Below are 19,088 nucleotides of genomic sequence, written 5' to 3' on the forward strand. Positions count from 1 at the left end.
AGACGATATTTTTTAATTTAGACTAACTAGGAAAAAATATGGCACACCCTGTGTAATTTAACAAGCAGAAATGGTAAACAAAAATAATGTAGGTACTGAGTCATTGGAAAAGACAGAAGAAGGCCAACAAGATAGCACAAATCCAAGTACCGATACTGAAATAAAAACCGTGATGCCTGCGCGACAAAAAGTGTCAGGGCGAGCCATAATCACACTTGCAGTGCTTGTGTACATAAACTTACTGAATTACATGGATCGCTTCACAGTATCAAGTAAGTGAACTTCTAAAATCAAATGTAAAAAAAAATTGACAAATTAATTTTTTTTAAAAGGAAATTTTAGGTCAAAGTACTGTTTACAGCTCAATTGTATATTAACATTTTAAAATAATTGCTGTCAACTTAACACGTTAATAACACATTTTGTAGCAACATTATATAGTGTGTCACTTCCCATAACGTCTTGTTCTGAATGTAGTCTTTTAATTCAAACAAAGCTCTAATTTAAAAATCAATCATCAAACATTTTGAGCTTCAATCGTATCCTTAAGAACTTTTTATGACCACTTTAATTAAATTGAATTATTTTAAAAAACGCTAAATTTATTTAATTAAATACTGCCTAATTTTTGCTGACGACCCCATAACTTCAGATCTGCACGTCGGGTTGCAATTAAATTTTGTAAGAAAACATATAGGGCTTATACAAGCTTACCCAGCTTAGTTATTGCAAACTAAGTTGCAGATCCCAAGTTATTGGGTCATTAAAAAAAATTTAAAAAGCCTGGGACGAGCAAACAAGAGTTACTTTGGCAAAAACATTTATGTTAATCAATTCAGCTATATATTATCTATGCATTAAAGAAGTTTGAATGCACATCCCTTAACAGGTCTAAAATTACCAATGCCGGAAAATTTCAAAGTTTGCTATTACTTAAATATGACATCATAATTTATGCAACATAATTAAATACAACTAGCGGTTTACAGACGGACTCATAATTGAAGTTAAAATGTGCAGAAATCGAGCGCAATTAATTATAGAACAACAGAATGGTAGATTGCTTGTTAACTTGTGTTATTTTATCGTTGTATTGAGGGAAGTTAAATCAGAGTTGCAAATTTGATAATCAGAATTTTTTTAAAAAGTTCAACATTGCTCTTATACAGATTTTATGACCATGGTTCACACACGCCGTATTTGCAAATGTACATTTGACAGCCTTAAGGGACTTAATATTCATATGTACTCTTGTAAACAAAAACAAAGTCATTATAACAGACGTGTTAATAACAGTTTGAATGTTAATGTTGCATGTGATTATGATGAAGACGTGGAAACCATCAACTGCGCTGAAACCTTATGCTCGGAGGAAGAAATGTCAACTGGAATTACCAGACAAGAAATTTTATTAAACTTTCCAAAATTCACAGTGCGAGAGCATTTAACATCCAATTCTATTGTAAACAATCTTACAGGCAATGTGTTTACCAGCCTTGTAAACAATGCTTACAATGAAACGATATTTTGGATGAAAAATTTATTTTTCTTACCATCAAGGAAAGCATCTAAATTATTTATAAATGAACTATCTTTCTGGATTGACCAATTTAATCGTGACACATAATTCCATTGAATCCTGTTAAAAGTATTTATGATTTTACCAAATCCTCTCCTTCAAAAACCATCGAGGTAGAGCAAAGCAAAAGAACACAATTCAAAGTTAGCTGAACGGTTTCAACTTTGGAAAGACGGTAAGATTAAATTATTACTAAAAAAAGGACGCAAAATTCAAAAACGAATGCGTGCGACACAAGCAAAACACACCAAAAACTTTCGCAAAGCTAATGATGCAAGGAAAGGTCTCTGCTGCATTGAAAATATTATCTGATGATGATAATCAGGAAGTTTTACCTCCAACAGATGAAACGATTCACGAATTGAAGAATAAACATCCGGAGCCAACATCTATTAAGAAGAAACATTGTTTCAAGGTCCAGTACCAGTACCAGAAGATTACAATTTCTATTTTGATAACATAAATGCTGACATGATTAAGAAAGCTGCTCGCCAGACCAAGGGTGCTCCAGGTCCATCAAAATTCGACGCAGAACAATTTAGAAACATTCTTTGTAGCAATAAATACAAGCATAAAGGGCAGCTGGTCCATTACAAGTAGCAACTGGACTAGAAAGTGGTGCCGAATACGCCATACACTCTATGCGTGAAATCGTTGAACATCAAGACCGCAATGCCGTTATTTTTAGTTGACACAAAAAATGCCTTTAACTCATTGAATAGACAAGTTGGACTAACATACAATATATTTGTCCACAATTCGCAACTGTGCTTATCAATACATACTGCAGTCCTTCGCGTCTTTTATCAGCGATGGGAAGGAGATTTTGTTGCAAGAAGGGACAACTCAAGGTGATAACCTTGCAATGTCCTTCTATGCCTTAAGTACTGTGTTATAGCAAGAACGTCTAAAATCTGCTGCAGATTGTTTTTGTAACAGAAAAGGAATAATCAGAAAAAACATAATTTACTTTCAAAATGTTAAATTATAGATATAAAACAGGTGAATTGTAAACAGCTTTAAATTTTCACTATTTGGCAATAAACAGAAGACTATATTTTGTTATTTCATCACCAGCAAGCAAGGGAAACTCTGAGTAGCATGTCATCAAATGCAAACTGTGCATAAAAAGCATAGAAATGCGAATAAATAACACCGTTTTTCTTTGTTTTACTCATTATAGGTGTTTTAGTCGACATACAGCATTGGTTTAACATTGAAAAAAAGAAAGCTGGACTTTTGCAAACTATATTTGTGTGTGCTTATATGGTGTTTGCACCAATATTTGGTTATCTTGGTGATCGCTTTTCAAGGAAGTATGTCATGGCATTCGGAATCACAATATGGTCAATAACAACTTATGCAGGCTCACTCATGGGACGAGAGGTACAAAAAAAATTATGTCTAACAACGTACGTTAGTTGATAAATAAAACATTATTTCCAATATTTTCTCCCTAAAATTATCCTAAATTTCCATAACTTTGTAATGACTCTAACAAAAACCTGCAGTTAGGATAATGAGGTTTGAAATACTCCTTGTTATTTATCAATGTATTTTGGTTTGGCAGTAAAAGAATCTGTGCGTTGTCTGAACTCTATAAACATCAGCCTTTATTTATGTTTTTTTCAGCACTTCTGGGGTTTCTTTGCTCTGCGAGGTTTGGTTGGGATCGGAGAAGCAAGCTATTCCACTGTTGCTCCGACTATAATTGCTGATTTGTTTGTGGGAGACCGAAGAAGCATAGCATTATCAGTGTTTTATTTCGCCATACCATGTGGAGGGTAACTGATTATATGCATTGTTTCTCTGCATCAGGAAAATTGTTGCAAAAATCTCTTACTGTTTATTTCATTTATAGCGGTCTTGGTTACATCGTTGGATCCAAATTTGCTACGTTGCTTGGAGGATGGCAGTGGGCACTAAGGGTTAGTATAAAAAGATTTCAACAAAATATTGCAGCTTGTGTCATTGCATCGAAGATTGTAGTAATCGTTCAGCCCACTAATATTGGCTTAAAATTTGTCAAAATAAAATCATATATCAGATGAGTCAGCAAACACAAGTGACATGTTTCTTCCATCAACCTGGATTTGCATTCACGTTTAAACTAAAGATTTTGTAAAACTGTCGAATACTTCTATAATTCAATCCTCGAAAACAAGTTGTTGCTTTAAACAAAACAAGGAGGAAAAAATTATATGTTCTTTTAATTTCTTTTTTTAATAATACAATAAATTTACCATTTAAATGGTTAGCGATCACTAAATTTCATTGGCTTTATTCTCCAATTTTTTATTACTTTTTTTTAGCTTTTCTAAACGTATTTTTTTGTTTGGTTTGAAATATGTATTTATTGCTTGATTTTTGCTATACGCATAAGAAATATCAGGTTTTCCATTGGGTAGTCTTTTTGCTTCACTTTGATCAATGGGTTTGATTAAAAGCTAAAAAATATGATTGTTGAAAATTAAAAATTGCGAATGTTTACCTCCTTATTTACGATGAAATAGATTATGAATTATTTTTATGTATATATTATCATTAAAAACTGATACTTTAAGGGAAGAGAGTGTTTGCATATAAAACTACGGTTCTCTAAGATTTTTTTGCGGATAAGATCAATTTTTTAATCTTTTTTGATTTATTTTTATACATTTTGTCATACCAGTAAAATTTTTAGAAGCCATCTCTTTTAGAATATTTCGCAGAATAAAACTTTTGCTGTTGACGATCGACCTTAAACGTTTTGCAAGAATAAACGTTTTTGTGAATTTTATAAGAACAAAACCAAAAGTGTATTTATAATAAACCAAGCTTAAGAAATAAAGTTCCAGCTCCAACTATTTAGTTAGGTAGTAGCTAACCAGCTATTTACACGCCTATCATCGTTTTAAGTTACTTTAGAAGGTTGCCTGGTAAAGGTGTTTTTCTTTTCTATTATCTCAAGTACAGTCGCCGAACACATTATATAGTGTCCGTTTACCTCATATTTGTTTAGGTGACACCTGTTCTCGGCATTATAGCTGTTCTACTTACATTGATTGCAGTGCACGAGCCACCTCGGGGCGTCATCGAGACAGAGGGGACGACCCCTGATGTTGAGGATCTGTCTGAATCGGTCGTCTTGACGCCTCATTCAAGCTATATTGAGGATCTGAGACAAATTCTCAATGTGTAAGTTTGAATCTGTTCATTTAAAGACACGTGTGTGTTCAGGAGCAAATATTAATTTAGTGTTTTCTTCCAAAAAAAGGTCACATTTTATGCCCCTTGCGAAAGTTGATACCTGCAAAATTACTCCTAAATAATTATTCACAAAAGTTGATAAACATTTTTTTATAGGCCGAGTTTTATTTGGGCTACAGCTGGTTTTACCTGCGTATCTTTCGTTGTGGGTGCTTTGGCTTGGTGGGCGCCTGAATTTGCCTTTTATGCCGAACAAAGCCATTCATATGACGCTAGCCGAAAACAAGATGATGTCAGTTATATCTTTGGTATCGTTACATTTGTATCTGGTATACTTGGTGTTTGGATAGGCGCTGAGTCTGCTCGAAGATGGAAAGTTTATAACCAAGAGGCAGATGCATTAGTTTGCGCGATAGGAATTATCTCGTCCATTCCATTCCTGTTTTTCGCTTTATATATAGCTGATAAAATTATGATTTTATCCTGGGTAAATTTATTTCCTCAAATATAAAATTTTAATTCTGCATTTACCATTTTGAAAAGCTTATTATTTTATTGCCTTTCTTTAGATTTTGATTGCCTTTGGCGAGATCTTAATGTGCATGAATTGGGCGCCGAATGGTGATTTATTATTGGTATGTGTTAGCGCTTCCGCATGTTTCCATATTCATTTGCAATTCATATCAAATTATTTTTTGCAACAATTCAATATTTTTGTTTTTGTAGTACGTAATTCCACCAAACTGTCGCTCCACCGCTGAAGCAATACAAATTCTGATTATCCATGTTCTTGGAGATGCATTTAGCCCATTCGTTGTCGGCGCCGTAAGTTTAAACTGTTATGTGTAATATGAATTTCTATTTTTTTTCTTCATCTTTTGGTATAAGGTAGGTACGTGGGTTTCTAAGTTAAGGCTTTGAATTTACTTTTCACCTAAATTTACTTTTTTTGAATGTATTTTTTATTTTATTTTTTGAGAGTAAAATGTGATACCAATCTGTACAGTTCTTGTACATTACGAACGTTCAACAAAATCAGTTTCTAAATCAAACTTTTATGATCCATTTTTAGTGTAAATTTACAGGCATTGTCTGCATAAACACATTAAGACTAAAAGTCACCTGATTTGGTCCCAAATCACCATCAGCAAATTTCAAAAAAAATCAAAAAACTAAAAGTAATGTATAAAACTTTTGACCGTGTATTGTTGGTGTTTACCGATGAATTTTTTTTTAGATATCGGATGCTTACACCGGCGAGGTGGATCCAAACTCTGACTATAAAATAAAACATCTAGGACTTTTATACGCCTTATACATAACGCCTTTTATTTGCGTGGCGGGTGCAGTGTGTTACTTAATTTGTGCAAAGCACGTACCAGTAGACAAAGCAAATGCTGAAGTAAAAGTGCGTAAAATTATGGAAACGCCTCCCGAATCTATACTAAATAGTTTCCCAACGTCACAATCACCGTTACCAGATGAACCGGAACCTTCTGCGGTACCGGATGTTTATCCTGATTCAGAGAGTGACCGGTATGATGCTGATACAGACGTAGAACAATTGATAAAAAAGCCTGCTCAAAACGTGCGTGTTTAGATCTTTTTTAAAATTTGACATCTTGTTGGTCGAGACAAAGTTTGTATCTGCTTTCTTTTTTGCTCTTTATTTTATCATTCCTTTAGTTGCGATTAAAATGCGCATGACGAGAGAAATTTAATAGAGTTATATATAAATTTTTTGTTATTAAAAATGTTTTGAATTTTTTTTTTGTCCTTTATTTTTTAATTTGATGTTTGTCTTTTACTCTTAAAAAATCGTTGAAAGGAATTAAATTTTCTGACTTTTCTATTCACAAATGCTTCTTTGCTTTGCAAAATATGTAGTTGAGAAGAATCAGTGAGTTTCTAAGATAAGAGAGTTTTTTTATAATTTGTTTTTGACGTTTTTTATACTTATATTTACCAATTTTAACTAGAGTACTTTTACCTTTGCATTAAAAAAAGAGAAATTACTACGGCACATACATCGTGGAACAAAAGAATGCGAATGTCATGCATAAAAAAAGGCCACCCAGAAGGAGGGTGTAAAGCTTTAATTACACGACCTCTTTCATAAGAACACCCAAATACTAACCAGGCTGGTTGTTATTCTTATTAATGTATTGTCTTAAACGATAGACCTATTGTTTTTATCCTGAAATCACAGTCTAATATTCTTACAAGGGATTTTTATAAAAAGAAGCATGTAGGTCTTATACTTTTGTAGCCGTATCCTTTCTTTTGCTGTTAAATGTTTTCAAGTTAAATTTAAAGCTTATAACTAATCAGTACGGTACTTTGTTCCTCCAAGCGGTGCTAACGATTGCTAATATTGTGAAGGTACACATCAGATATAACTAATTTTCAACGATAATGATATTTAATAAAACGGTTGAAGTTTACCTTGTATAACAAAAAAAAAACTGTCGGACAAAGTCAAATGTCATTTAAAAATATGTCGTCACTTTTAATAATTTTTGAAATTTTTTGTTTACACAGTCCTTTTTTCCCAACCACTGATTACGTAATCGGGCAAAAAAACTTATAACAATTCAACACGATAATTCGTCAGTGTTGTGATACATTCCTTCCGGCCCGCTACCATCCATCACCCAAAACCCCGAAAAATTGCGTTACCTTTGCTCGACAATTTTTTGTTTTGGCAGGTAGCTACATTTTATACACAAAAATATGATAGCGTTGTATATGTTTATATTTCAAAATAATTTGAGTCCAGTGTTCATATAATCGTTAATGTAATAAATAAATAATATAACAGAAAAATTTTTTACGTTATTTCCCTGTTCTAATCAGTATTTCAAAAAGTTCCGTTGTTTCGTAGCACCAATCGCTTGACATAGATCTGGCATTTGTTGACTCAAAAGACAATAAAGACATTAATTGCAGATAGACTGCAAGCCTTTGATGGCGACTGGGGTAAGTGATGGTTCGAATCACTTTTTCTTCTTTGAATCACACACCCAACATCGGGCAGTTTACCGTTTTGTGATAAGACATTTTATTACACTGTCCTAATGAGGGCTGTGACCAAATTTATTCTTTCACGCGGTCAATCTTTTTTTTATACAGAAGGTAGTTCACAACTTTATGTCTCATCATGTTTTTAATTTTTTGTATTTTTGATACTTCTATAAGAGAAATCAGTGAATGATGATAAACGCTGCCCTTTCCAAAACTAGGTTTACAGTGCATTAACTTAAAAAGCGTTTAGGAACTGATGTACAGCCGTCGCGCAACAGCTTTGCACAACAGTCACGTCTTTGACTTTTTTGAAAACTTATGTTGTACAACAACAAAAGCGGGTGCAAACAACCTCGTATCCACCAGGGCTCTTTTACGCCTATGTCATTCCGATATCAGGGGCGTAAAAGACGCTAGGGGAAAAGGTTAGAAAAAAAGGAAAAAAAAGAGAAAAGTAAAAAACTTAGAAACGGATGTAAAATTACTGACTTCATCTCCTGCGTAGGTAACTAGACACCAGCCGAGACCAAAATTAGGTCACTTTCTCTAACCTGCGTAAACTCACCACCGGCTTCGACATCACGGGTTGATGGCGTTATCAAAAGACCTTTAAACCCCAAAATACACGCTTTTGTTATAAGAAACTTGTTCTAAAGATTTTTCTTAATTTTAGTGTATACTTAAAGTGCTTTTAGTTGAAAAGGTTCTTATTCGGTTTCTTATTTCTTGCTGCAAACGTTGGTCCAGATACTTGAACTTTTTCTCCGCGATGGATGTTTTAACATTTTGGTGCTCCCCAAACTGGGACAATGTCGCTTGCTTCATTTTAAAAAAATATTTTGTAGTTTTTAAATTATTTATTGGAACGTTTGATTTTTAAATGAGTTTAAAACAAATTTGTCTCTGCAATATAATAGCTTTATTTAAATAGAAGTTTTCCTTTTAAAATAAGAAGTCAAATAAGAAGTCAAATAAAGTCAAATATGGAAAAAGGTTTCTTATTAAAAAACAATAATTGTATCGTAGACGACCATGTTCGTATCGCCGTCCCAGGGTCAGAAAAGATTCAAGATGCCCTGGGGACGAGGTTGCAGCCACACATATATGCGATCAAAAATCCGAGTTGCAGAGCAAAACTTTTGCGACAGTTTCGAAGTGATGACACGGATTGTTTTTGACCCCATGCTTCCTTGTTCCCCCATCCCCCTATCCCACAGACAGTGCTTTTTTGTTTTCAATGGTCCCGGTCATCATATAAACAACTAAAAACTTCTTATCATTTTGGCGCTCCAACACAAAATTTGTTCCGTAAAATATCCTGGTTGTTATGACAAAACACTTATTTACAATAAAAATGGTGGAAATCGATTAAAACGCTCTGGGAGCAAAAAAAGAGCATGCCAAAGTAAAAGTTGCAGATTCTGACTTCCTGAGTTTTGATTTAACTACTGTCGATTGAAAAAATTTTCACCATGGTTCGTGAACTAAATATGGATACTCAAAGACAAAATTTCTGGAAAGAATCAATTCATAAAGAGGCTACAGTTAGATTGGCTTGGCACATGCGTTTTTCGAAAGAGTTTGCAAACAAAACATTTCAACCTTTGCGAAAAAAAGAAAAAAGCTTGGTTCCAAAAGCCACAAGAGTAAATATTGAGACAGCTAGGAAAATCAAAAGCAAACCACATAACAGCTCTTTGACAGATGAAGACAAATCTTCAGCACTCCTAGTTGAAATGCGACCAGTGTCTTCGCAAACTCGTAAGTTACTTTACAAGGGTTTCAGCGCTCTTGGTGAGGGAAGATATGCTTATCTACAAGAGAGAAAACAAAAGAAGCCTGAACAAAAGTATGAGTTTCCTGTAACTTCAGGCTGGGAGTATGGATGGAAAATAACTGAAGCAATGAAAACATCTGCCACAAAACCGGCGGAATTTGGAAGGACCAGGATTGTTAGGGATTCGTTTTATCGCAGTAATGGCGTCGTTCCACATGATGGCATAATATCTTCTTTCCAATAAAATCCATAAAGCATCCTAATTTGTATTCTTTTTCTTTCAATTTAACCAAACTATTGCTAAAATTTGGATGATTTAACTATGGGTTAATATTTAAGCTTTTCTTATTTTTCCACTCTACAAAGAATTTCTAAAATATTTTTTCTATGTCAGAAAAAAGTAAGGAATACCAACTTCATTAAATATTTCAGAAATTTTAGGGTTTTGTCACTGAAAACTATTTTCATTTTTCAATAATAGCCACAAATTTTTTGAAATATCAAGAATTGTATTAGTCAAAAAATGTGAGGAGATTGTCAGGAAAAAATTGAGTGGGCACCCTGCTATGAAGCATGTTCTAGTTTTCAGTTAAAATATTGCTATGCAAATGTCAATATTTTATTTTTATTTCTTCATTTTTTTAACACTATGCAACCTTATCCAAAAAATTATTTGGAAGTAATTAGAATAATGCACACATTTTTAAAGATGTTTTGCCTTTTGCTACAACCTGATCCGTGTTTTTAATATTTGTTTCCAAAAAACCTTGTTATTAACTATTTAAATTTTTTCAAAAAAAATTTCTCTGAAAATTTTTCATACTAATTTTTTTTATCTTTAAAGGGAATATAGCATGTTTTATGACTTTGAGAAGTGGCTTATAATTAAAAAAAATATTTTTTCACACCATATTCCCTTTAAAGTTGTTTGTACTGACTAAAAAAAGATGACATTAAGTAAGAAGTGACTAGATTTTAGCACAGTAACTAATAATTTTCACAGATACTTTAATATATATATTGACTTTTTCTAATTATTTTACAGACAAATAAGAATTTTTTTGCTTTAAAAAGAACTGTCATCTTTTTAATCCTTCCCAATATCAGTTAGCAAAAATAAACTATATTTGTTTAATTTGGTTGTGAAAAGGTGACTAAATTTTGTGCTAGTGACTTATATTATTGTTAACTTAAAATTTTTACCCTCTTAATATGACGTCTACAAATACATGGAAAATACATACACAAAGCAACATAAAACTATGATTGCTAACTATAATTATAAGGGCTAAACTTTAATTGAGTCTTAGTTGTCAGAAAAAAGAATTCCAATTTTCTTTCAAAATATATATTTCTTTACGGTGTTTTTATATCTTTTTTTTAATACACAAAGAGTACAATCACTATTACATTTTATATAGTATTTTCTTGTACTATAAGGTTACAGTTTCTTGTATTCGTTTTGTAACAGAAAAAACAATAGAAATATTAATACTTTTACTTTTCTCAAGAATGTGTTTCTTCCAATTTGAAATTACTTCTGTGCATTCGCCCTCTAAGTGAACTGGGATAGTAAACGAGTAAAGACTCTGATCTAAGTAGTCGCTAGTTACAAAAGCCTTATTATTTAGAGAATCTCCTAACTTGGCCTCAAACAGCAGTAGATCCATTGAATCTAGAATAATGTCCAAATCAGCAAGTACATATATGACAGGATAGTTCAAAAGGGCACCAAATACTGTTGGGGTCAATTCTTCATCAGGAAGTACTGTCCTACACGTTATCGCATCATAGTTATCTTTTTTTAGCGTGTTGCAAACATGACGTAAATTCTTTAAAAGTTTTTCTTTTAAAAGTTTTGTTAAGACCATACAGGGAGCTAGACCATTTTCTAAAACAATATATTGACTACTTTTACTTAACGTACCAGAAATAATATTCTCTATATTTGACGTTACGGTTTGTAGTGCATAATCTTTATGCAAAACTAAAATGTCTGTGCCGATCTGTAAAACGCATAACGTGTTTCTTAAAAAGCCAACTTCTGTACAGTAAAGAATAATCTTTTTCATTTCTGATAAATCTGACTGAAACAAATCACACAACCAGGCTGGTTTTAAAAAAATATCCACCGCTTTAAGATATTTGTACGCCAACTTTGCTTTTTTCATAAGATGGTATGGTTTTAAACCTTGGAAGTTCATGTGATCCGCCATGTTTGTTTTCATGGAAATGGCGCGCCAAACTCATAAAAGCCCGTGTTAGTTACCAATCTCCTTCAGAAGCTCGTTTTTGAAGAAATATGATCACACACCGGATATGTGGACTCACTGGTGGAACTGGGTATATACTTTATGTTTGTGGTAGACTTAAGTTATGAATTCCTATCCTTATGACTTCTAACACAGGATTTCTACGCCATCTCATACCTCCCCAATTTTTTAAATAGTCTTCTCAAATAGATAGCAACTTTTTCATCTCATTAATTTTACTTTGCAAAAATAGATGGCTAGCTAGCTAGTTTATAGTCAAGAAATACAGTCAGTACTAGTATACAGTCAAGAAATCTTTTAAATATGCTGTTACAGTATAAATAGTATGTTACCTTCAAATTAAACGTTCTATACAACTTAAATAAGCAAATTACAGCGTAAAAATATGCTGTGTTAAACTTTAAAGGCTAATATACGGCTTTTTTTTCCCTGGTCGCATTGTGTTTTGTTTTTTAATGCAGGCCTTGCCATGAGCAAATAACCTCCCGAGCAATTAATTGCTTGCGTCAGAGTGTCCACGCGAGCAATTTTGCTCGCCATATTTTTTGCTAAAAAAAATTTACATTTAGTCTCTCAGGGCAATTTTTTCAAGAGAGGCCTTGGCGCGCACCTAAATCGTTTCAGGCGTAGCTCGTTTTGAACTTTCGTCAGTTAAAACGTCTGATAGATTTCCGTCTTGGTCGGACACTTTCAGATCTCAGAATTACTGAATAGTCCTGGTCCTTTAAATCCATGAGCAAGCCTATTCATAGCCAACCTGACCATCCTAGCTTATACACCGACTCCTGACATAGTTAAAAAAGTACGTAGACATAAATCTCTTTTGCCTGGCCACTTTGTCGTTGGTAACCATGTCTTACACAAGAAATCCAGCCATGCGGTTCTTAACTAATGTGGAGGTGAATGCCGACGGAGCACGGATGACGCAAGTCTGCAAAACTGCACTTACAGGCTGAACAGACAATTTATCATGCATTTAGTTGTAGATAATTTCTTCATTTGACGAAACAATTGGAGACCATAGGTCCAAATTTAATTGATTATTTTCTTTATTTTTTTTTATTATAAGTGTTATTTAAACAATTTTAAAAACGAAACCCACGTGCGGTATAAATTTTTTTTCTTTATAAATTTTATTTACCTGACGTGTACCTTTTTAAAAAGAGATATTTTATTTATTAGTTTTATTTAAACCACGTGGATAAAGTTTTTTTTTAATTTGATAAAGAAGCACATTTTTTCCTATTGGCTTGTGATGATCTCAAAAATGAACATTAAATTTATGAAAACGACAGTATAGTCATGCATACTATGTCGGACATGTAGAAAAGGGAGTTAAGATTGAGAGAGTCACTATACCAGTAGACACTTGATCATCGTGTTTGGGGTTCACAATTTAAAACGTCCCCCACTTTCCTATTGCAAAATGAATGCGCATTAGAAAATGGCAAATGAAGTGTTGCATGATGGGTTGAAAATAATCACACCAAATATTCTTTCAGTTTCACTTAACAGACCAATCAATTCTTGAGAAAAACGTGTACACTTATCTCAAAATGTTGATATTTACGCGAGCAATAGAATGGGTTTTGCTGCTTATTTAAGCGTGTTAGTTTCCCCGTAAAAGCACATGTTCCCCACATCAATCACTTTTTGATTGGTTTAAAATAGTTGAAGGTGGTCATACATACTTGCTTCCTGGCATCAAAAAAGATGCGAATTTCGGCTTAAGTATGTGAGTTTTGGAAAAATTTGTTTTTAACAGTTCAAATAAGCGATTTACTGCTTAAATAGGATGTATTGGACGCTTAATTAGGAGGCGTAGTTTATTTATCCTGTAACTCTTAAAAGTTTTCCCTGACTGTATTAGTAGTAGTATTTTGTGTGAGATAACTGTGTATTTTACATTAAATAAATACCTACGGGAAGACCATCAGATAGTATAAATACTAATGTAGGCGATGGCCACCTATATAAGAGGAACGATTGCAATAAGCAATATGAAACTACAAAAAAATTTTAGTAAAATCTTTTTTATGCAATGGAGAGATTACTGTTATAACAATCCAGAAGATAAGTTTTGCTAGCTAGCTAGCTACTAGATGGATGTGCATATTTTACATAGCTAGACGGGCAAAATATTGAGGGCTTGTGGCTCAGATATTGGGAGCCCTAGAGTATTTAATGCTCACTTAAGCTACGCAGAGTCACTTAAGGCCCACCCCTTTTCTGATTTTTCCAAAATGGTAGCTTAGCTGCGCAATAGCGGTATAAAAAGGACGGGCGAACCCGTGGATTGTCCATGGGCTAACGACTAGTAAGTTAAAATAAATGGAAGAAATTGTGCAACAAAGTAGTTATTGTAGTTTCTTCTTTTGTTTAATTTCTTTTGTTTTGAAAGCATGTCTCTTTCTACAGGGAGCAAATTAACTTTTAATGAATCAATAGCGAAAATTATTTTCGATTTCGCCATCTGAATTTGTTAAAATGCGATATATTTTTGATGCTTACGCCATAAGTTTAATGGTCTAATCGCTACCTCAATAATCACTTTATATATATTTCGAGATTTTAGCTTTTTAGGTTATAATGATTTTTAAAAATGATGCTATGCTCCCTTTTTCATTCACGTAGCTGAATAAACACGCATCGCCATAATCGCTACCATATTTAAGTTTGTTTGGAACTGTATCGCCGGTAGCCAAATTGCGAAAACATACCCGCTCTGAAGAAAGAAAAATATATAAGTTACGCAATAAAACTTTAAGTAATCATTCAAAACAACTGTTGTAAGAATCAAACAATGTGGTGGACGTATGCGTTGCGATTTTTGAATTTTCTTTTACGTCCAGGATATGATATGAAAAAATTATAATTTTAAGATAGCAAATTTTTATTTAATAAACGTTTTGAGATTGCTAGTCCATAAAAACTGATCGCAAATCGCGATCCCTTAATTCGATTGTTGTTCTATTTTCGCAAAAATATTTTGTTTGTGTGTTGCTAGTGCTTATATTTAGAAAATTCCATGAGAAGAACAATGCAATTAAACTGACGTCAGTGCATTTTTATTAAGATTGGTGAGGACACTGCATTGCAGTCGTAACCTTGAGGCCAAATAACTTGGAGACAAGATTGTGGTGTCAGACATTTTTTACCACTTGGATAACTAGGCACAACCTGGGACCAAATTGGGTAAGTTTTCCAAACCGGGATGCCCCAATTCGTTTTGAAATGAAGGGGTCCAATGAAGTCATCCAAGAACAGCTAAACCTCAATATCTGTGAACTGTTTGTGAAAAGTACATGATTTTATACATTTTCTCTACATTGGAAACGGGCGTACAAATTTTTAGAATTTCTTTTTTGTACTTGGAGGGAATTTGGTGACCTCTAAAGCTTAAAATTTTTTACATTAGTTTATTGAACAGAGCTTTAATAGTTAAATGCTTTATTTTTTGGGCACATGGGCAACTGTTGTGGAATGGCTTACAAGAATTAACTTTTTGCGCATTTGCAAATTTTGAAATTTTCGCAAAATAATTTAATTTGCCACTGAGAATGCCCCTAGGAGTTTTGTTATATATAATTTAACCAATTTTTGTCCTGGCCGAAATAATTTTCACAAAATTTGTTGAAACTATCTAATTACAAAATTAAATTCTTGCTAAATTTAAAGTGTTGCTGAACTAAATTTAGCTAATAGAATAAACATTTGTTTATTGTAACTTTCCGTTTTACTTCTTAAAGTGAATTTTTCATGGGACTTATATCTGGCATAGATAAAATATATTTGCGGTATTGCTGCAATAGATACCGCCATGGTAAGCACATTCTGGGTACCTGAGTTTGTTCAATACAAAGTAACTATACTAATTCTCTTTTTTTTACTAGAATAAACTAATTATACAGCCCTCAAATTCCAGTATAAAAAGCGTTATATTGTTTGTGTAAGCAGTAAGTTTCTGTCAACAAAATCCATACCAAAAAACAGTATAGACCTTGTTTCAATATGAGTGACAGTGATGATAATCAAGTTGTCGTGAAGGAACCAAAGAGACGTAAAAGAACATTCCAAGGTAGTATTTTTTATGAAATTTATGAGTTTAAATTATAGAATATCTCATAATGACACCTTGTGTTGTCTTTTCATGTAGGTACTCGACTTGAAAGTTGACTTAAATGACAGCTTCTTTGGATTACATATCAATAATGGCTTATTGTTTTTTTGGCTGGAAAATTCATAACAATTATAAATTGTTATGAATTTTCCAGCGCTTGTTTTTATCTTAAAAATCAGATTATTACGACATCCTAAACGTTACTTTATGTGGATTTAATGCACTCAGTTCTTTTGTGACACACACTGGTCTATGAATGTTCTATAAAGGTCGTCTATCTAAATTAATCTGATTGAAGATATGATAAAAATAAGTGACCAATTTGTCCAAAATCTAACTTCAGAAGGTCTGGTACATTGAATTCACCACTATTATCTGACTTAAGTACTACCTGTTTGCAATAATTTTAACAGCTGTCAAGGAAGAACTTACGTCTGATATAGACTATTTTATATATTTTCTTTGCTTGTTTAGAAGCTGTCAGTACTGAAGACGCTAATGAAGATCCACCCTCAAGCGTAAGATTTTTTCTCTTACTACTTCACTTTTTTAATTTATACATGTTACCCTGGAGTCCAGCCAACTTCTTACAGTATGGTTAAAAAATTCAAATTATTATTTTTAATAATTCTGTAGACGTTAAGTTACAAAAGGCTAAAAACAACAAAGTTTGTCTATGTTTTAAAAAGTTTCTTTGCAATGAGTTTCAATGGTATTCACATTTTTCTTGGTATAATTTAAATGTCAGAGATCTTCAAAAGACATTGTTGATTGCCATTATGGGCATGTAAAACAAGCGTAGTATCGAAGCCATTTCCTGTCAGGTATGTATATGCAGGTTAGTATAATAAAAAAACACTCCAACCGTTCACATGTGTTAATGTTCAACATTTGATGAAATTTAACTCTGCTTAGACGTTCCTTTTACAAAATTTCCCATTGTTATGTAAGGTTTTGCAACTTTGATTTTTTCTTTTCCAGCGTTCACCATCACCGGCTTTACCGTCTCGATTAGACCGGATTCCCTCACCATCTTCATATGAGGTTGCGCCGGAAAGGCCGTGCCAAGAAGGTAGCAACGCCTTTTTATTTTTATTTTGGTATTGTGGTCATCCTAAGGTCACAAGAACAAAATAATATACATGTTATGTGAGTTTGAGTTGTTTTTGCAATTCTAGGTAGTCAAATCGTGCGAAAAAACAACACCGGGGAAAATGTAAGCGAAAGTGAGGCACAAGAGCGAAGTAGATCAAGAAGTGTCGAAAAAAAGCGAAAATCTCGAAGCCCGAAGCGTGATAAAAAACGATCGATCAGTCGAAGCCCTGTAAGGAATAGAAAATCACGAAGTACAAGTCGTAGTCCCGTCAAGAGGAAAAGGTCACGAAGTCGAAGCCCCAGAAAGAGTAGGCGGTCTAAAAGTCCAGTTCGCCGAAAACGCTCTCGAAGTAGAACTCGCGATCGTCGTCGTCGTCGTTCACGTAGCAACAGTCCTGAACGTCGTCGAAGATCACGTAGTAATAGCAGAGAACGTCGTCGCAAATCTCGCAGTAGAAGCAGAGACAGGAGACGAAGTCGTAGCAGGAGTCGTGAACGAAGGCAACATAGAAACGGAGGACGATCACGAAGGAGCTACAGCCGTAGCCCAAGTCCACACTTTACCAGCAAGTGGGGAATGAAGCGAACGCATGGGTTAACTAGAGCAGTTTTACCAGCTAACCCAAGTGGTGCGTTGATAGATATAATTGTTCTTCGTGCTGTTTTAAATTCGAAGCGGGTTTTATATGTATTTACGTATAAAAACGTTTTTTTTTTGTCAAGTGTAGTCATGGAGGTAGCTTTAGTAGAGTTTTATTTTCTTTTAGACAAAAAGTCAAAAGTATTATCGACACAAGAAGTTGAGGAGAAGGTTGCGCGTCATATGAGAACAGTAAAAGAAAAAGCAGAGGAAGAAGCAAAGCGAATTAATCTTCCTGGCTATTTAAATCCAGCCATGGTGAATGTGCATCAGTTTAAACAAGTTCAAGACAAACGGAAGCTTTTATGGAGCAAAACGAAAGATAAGGTAGCGCCCTTGTTATGTTGAGTAATGGCGATTAAATAAATATTACCTTATTTTTATTAGTCTATCCTGATTAATTCACGAAAACATATTTTTCAAATAAGTGTCGCGCAAAGTGGCAATAATACCTGAAAACGATAGAAATAGCGAAAACTCTTAAAAAAATGAAAACGGAAAAACTGCTTCAATTATCTTTATTTTATCAATTATCTTTAACTATCTTTGTATTAGAGGGAATACGGTATATATTCTGCATTCTGTTTTCGTTTAGAAAGAGAGCGCTACTCAGTGGGCAGGAGCATTCGATGATCAGGGTAATGACGAAAAATTCAAACGTTTTATGGGTATTCAGGGTGTCGAGGTCAATGCAGATGATTCTCAAGTATCAAATAGCAAAAGAGTGTTGGATGAACTTGAAAAAGAGTACGAAAAGTCACGTGCTTTTCAAATGTCACGTGGCGCTGGTGGCTTAACTGGAATTGGCTTGGGATTTGGTTCAATGCCTTCACAACCATAGTTTTTCAATTGTGTGTTGGAGATTAGAAAAAACGTAGAAGTTGGTGGCCCGTGTTTTCATGTTTCAAAGCGTGGGATCCTTTTTATTGCTGTTGCAATCGAATTTCGTGACATGCGAAAGTAACATTGTTTTCGCAATGAGCGGACAAACGAACGTGTTCTTATAACTGAAGAGTTTTATACGTTTATGTTTTATATATATAAATGTTTCTTGTTAGTATGTAAGGTCTTCAATTTAGTTAAAAAAGATGTTTAATAAGAAATACTGCACGGTTTACATCTTTACCTTGAGGAAACTATCACGGTATAGTGCATGGTGTAGCTATGTTTAGATTTGATTTGGAGTCGCCATAACCTCGAAATTATAAATAAGGCAATGTAAAAATATCCTGAACTAACGAACATTCTTTTTTAAACTAGTTGGTGGACTGTGGATAAATGTACGGGTTCGCCCATTCTTAATATAGTTCCAACAGCTTCTTTCTTCATCTTAACTAAGGGCCATGCTTCAATAAAAACAGCTAAAGATAAAGGTCTTGTTCCTTATCTCT

General features: G+C 33.7%; 3 protein-coding genes across 4 annotated transcripts; all 3 read left to right on the top strand.

Annotated features, from left to right (window-relative positions):
* Window positions 1-7,284, top strand: LOC130624220 (protein spinster homolog 1-like). The gene is made up of 9 exons (XM_057439791.1): window positions 1-272; window positions 2,763-2,965; window positions 3,212-3,363; window positions 3,441-3,507; window positions 4,581-4,756; window positions 4,925-5,255; window positions 5,338-5,403; window positions 5,495-5,593; window positions 6,006-7,284. The coding sequence occupies exons 1-9, from the start codon at window positions 71-73 to the stop codon at window positions 6,366-6,368; spliced, it is 1,659 nt and encodes a 552-aa protein (XP_057295774.1). The 5' UTR covers window positions 1-70; the 3' UTR covers window positions 6,369-7,284.
* A 1,839-nt stretch (window positions 7,285-9,123) lies between these two features.
* Window positions 9,124-11,082, top strand: LOC130624226 (protein ATP6V1FNB-like). Its single transcript, XM_057439799.1, has one exon. The coding sequence runs from the start codon at window positions 9,265-9,267 to the stop codon at window positions 9,811-9,813; it is 549 nt and encodes a 182-aa protein (XP_057295782.1). The 5' UTR covers window positions 9,124-9,264; the 3' UTR covers window positions 9,814-11,082.
* A 772-nt stretch (window positions 11,083-11,854) lies between these two features.
* LOC130624224 (serine/arginine repetitive matrix protein 2-like) lies at window positions 11,855-18,802 on the top strand. Of its 2 annotated transcripts, XM_057439797.1 has the most exons (8): window positions 11,855-11,912; window positions 14,919-15,037; window positions 15,736-15,920; window positions 16,437-16,480; window positions 16,944-17,034; window positions 17,141-17,686; window positions 17,825-18,024; window positions 18,293-18,802. In XM_057439797.1, the coding sequence occupies exons 3-8, from the start codon at window positions 15,854-15,856 to the stop codon at window positions 18,536-18,538; spliced, it is 1,194 nt and encodes a 397-aa protein (XP_057295780.1). In that variant the 5' UTR covers window positions 11,855-11,912; window positions 14,919-15,037; window positions 15,736-15,853; the 3' UTR covers window positions 18,539-18,802. The 2 variants fall into 2 exon arrangements, with proteins under 2 accessions (XP_057295780.1, XP_057295779.1); XM_057439796.1 differs by lacking the exon at window positions 11,855-11,912 and having other exon boundaries at window positions 13,623-15,037.
* The last annotated feature ends 286 nt before the right edge of the window (window positions 18,803-19,088 follow it).

Source organism: Hydractinia symbiolongicarpus, chromosome 13 (genome assembly GCF_029227915.1).
Source record: "Hydractinia symbiolongicarpus strain clone_291-10 chromosome 13, HSymV2.1, whole genome shotgun sequence".
NCBI classification, from domain to species: domain Eukaryota; kingdom Metazoa; phylum Cnidaria; class Hydrozoa; order Anthoathecata; family Hydractiniidae; genus Hydractinia; species Hydractinia symbiolongicarpus.

Excerpts from the sequence above, each read along its gene's own strand:
- LOC130624220 (XM_057439791.1), top strand. The coding sequence starts at position 71 with ATGGTAAACAAAAATAATGTAGGTACTGAGTCATTGGAAAAGACAGAA. Across the intron at positions 273-2,762 it reads GGATCGCTTCACAGTATCAA|GTGTTTTAGTCGACATACAG; the intron begins GTAAGTGAACTT and ends TACTCATTATAG. Across the intron at positions 5,256-5,337 it reads AAATTATGATTTTATCCTGG|ATTTTGATTGCCTTTGGCGA; the intron begins GTAAATTTATTT and ends GCCTTTCTTTAG.
- LOC130624226 (XM_057439799.1), top strand. The coding sequence starts at position 9,265 with ATGGTTCGTGAACTAAATATGGATACTCAAAGACAAAATTTCTGGAAA.
- LOC130624224 (XM_057439797.1), top strand. The coding sequence starts at position 15,854 with ATGAGTGACAGTGATGATAATCAAGTTGTCGTGAAGGAACCAAAGAGA. Across the intron at positions 17,035-17,140 it reads GGAAAGGCCGTGCCAAGAAG|GTAGTCAAATCGTGCGAAAA; the intron begins GTAGCAACGCCT and ends TTGCAATTCTAG. Across the intron at positions 17,687-17,824 it reads TTTACCAGCTAACCCAAGTG|ACAAAAAGTCAAAAGTATTA; the intron begins GTGCGTTGATAG and ends ATTTTCTTTTAG.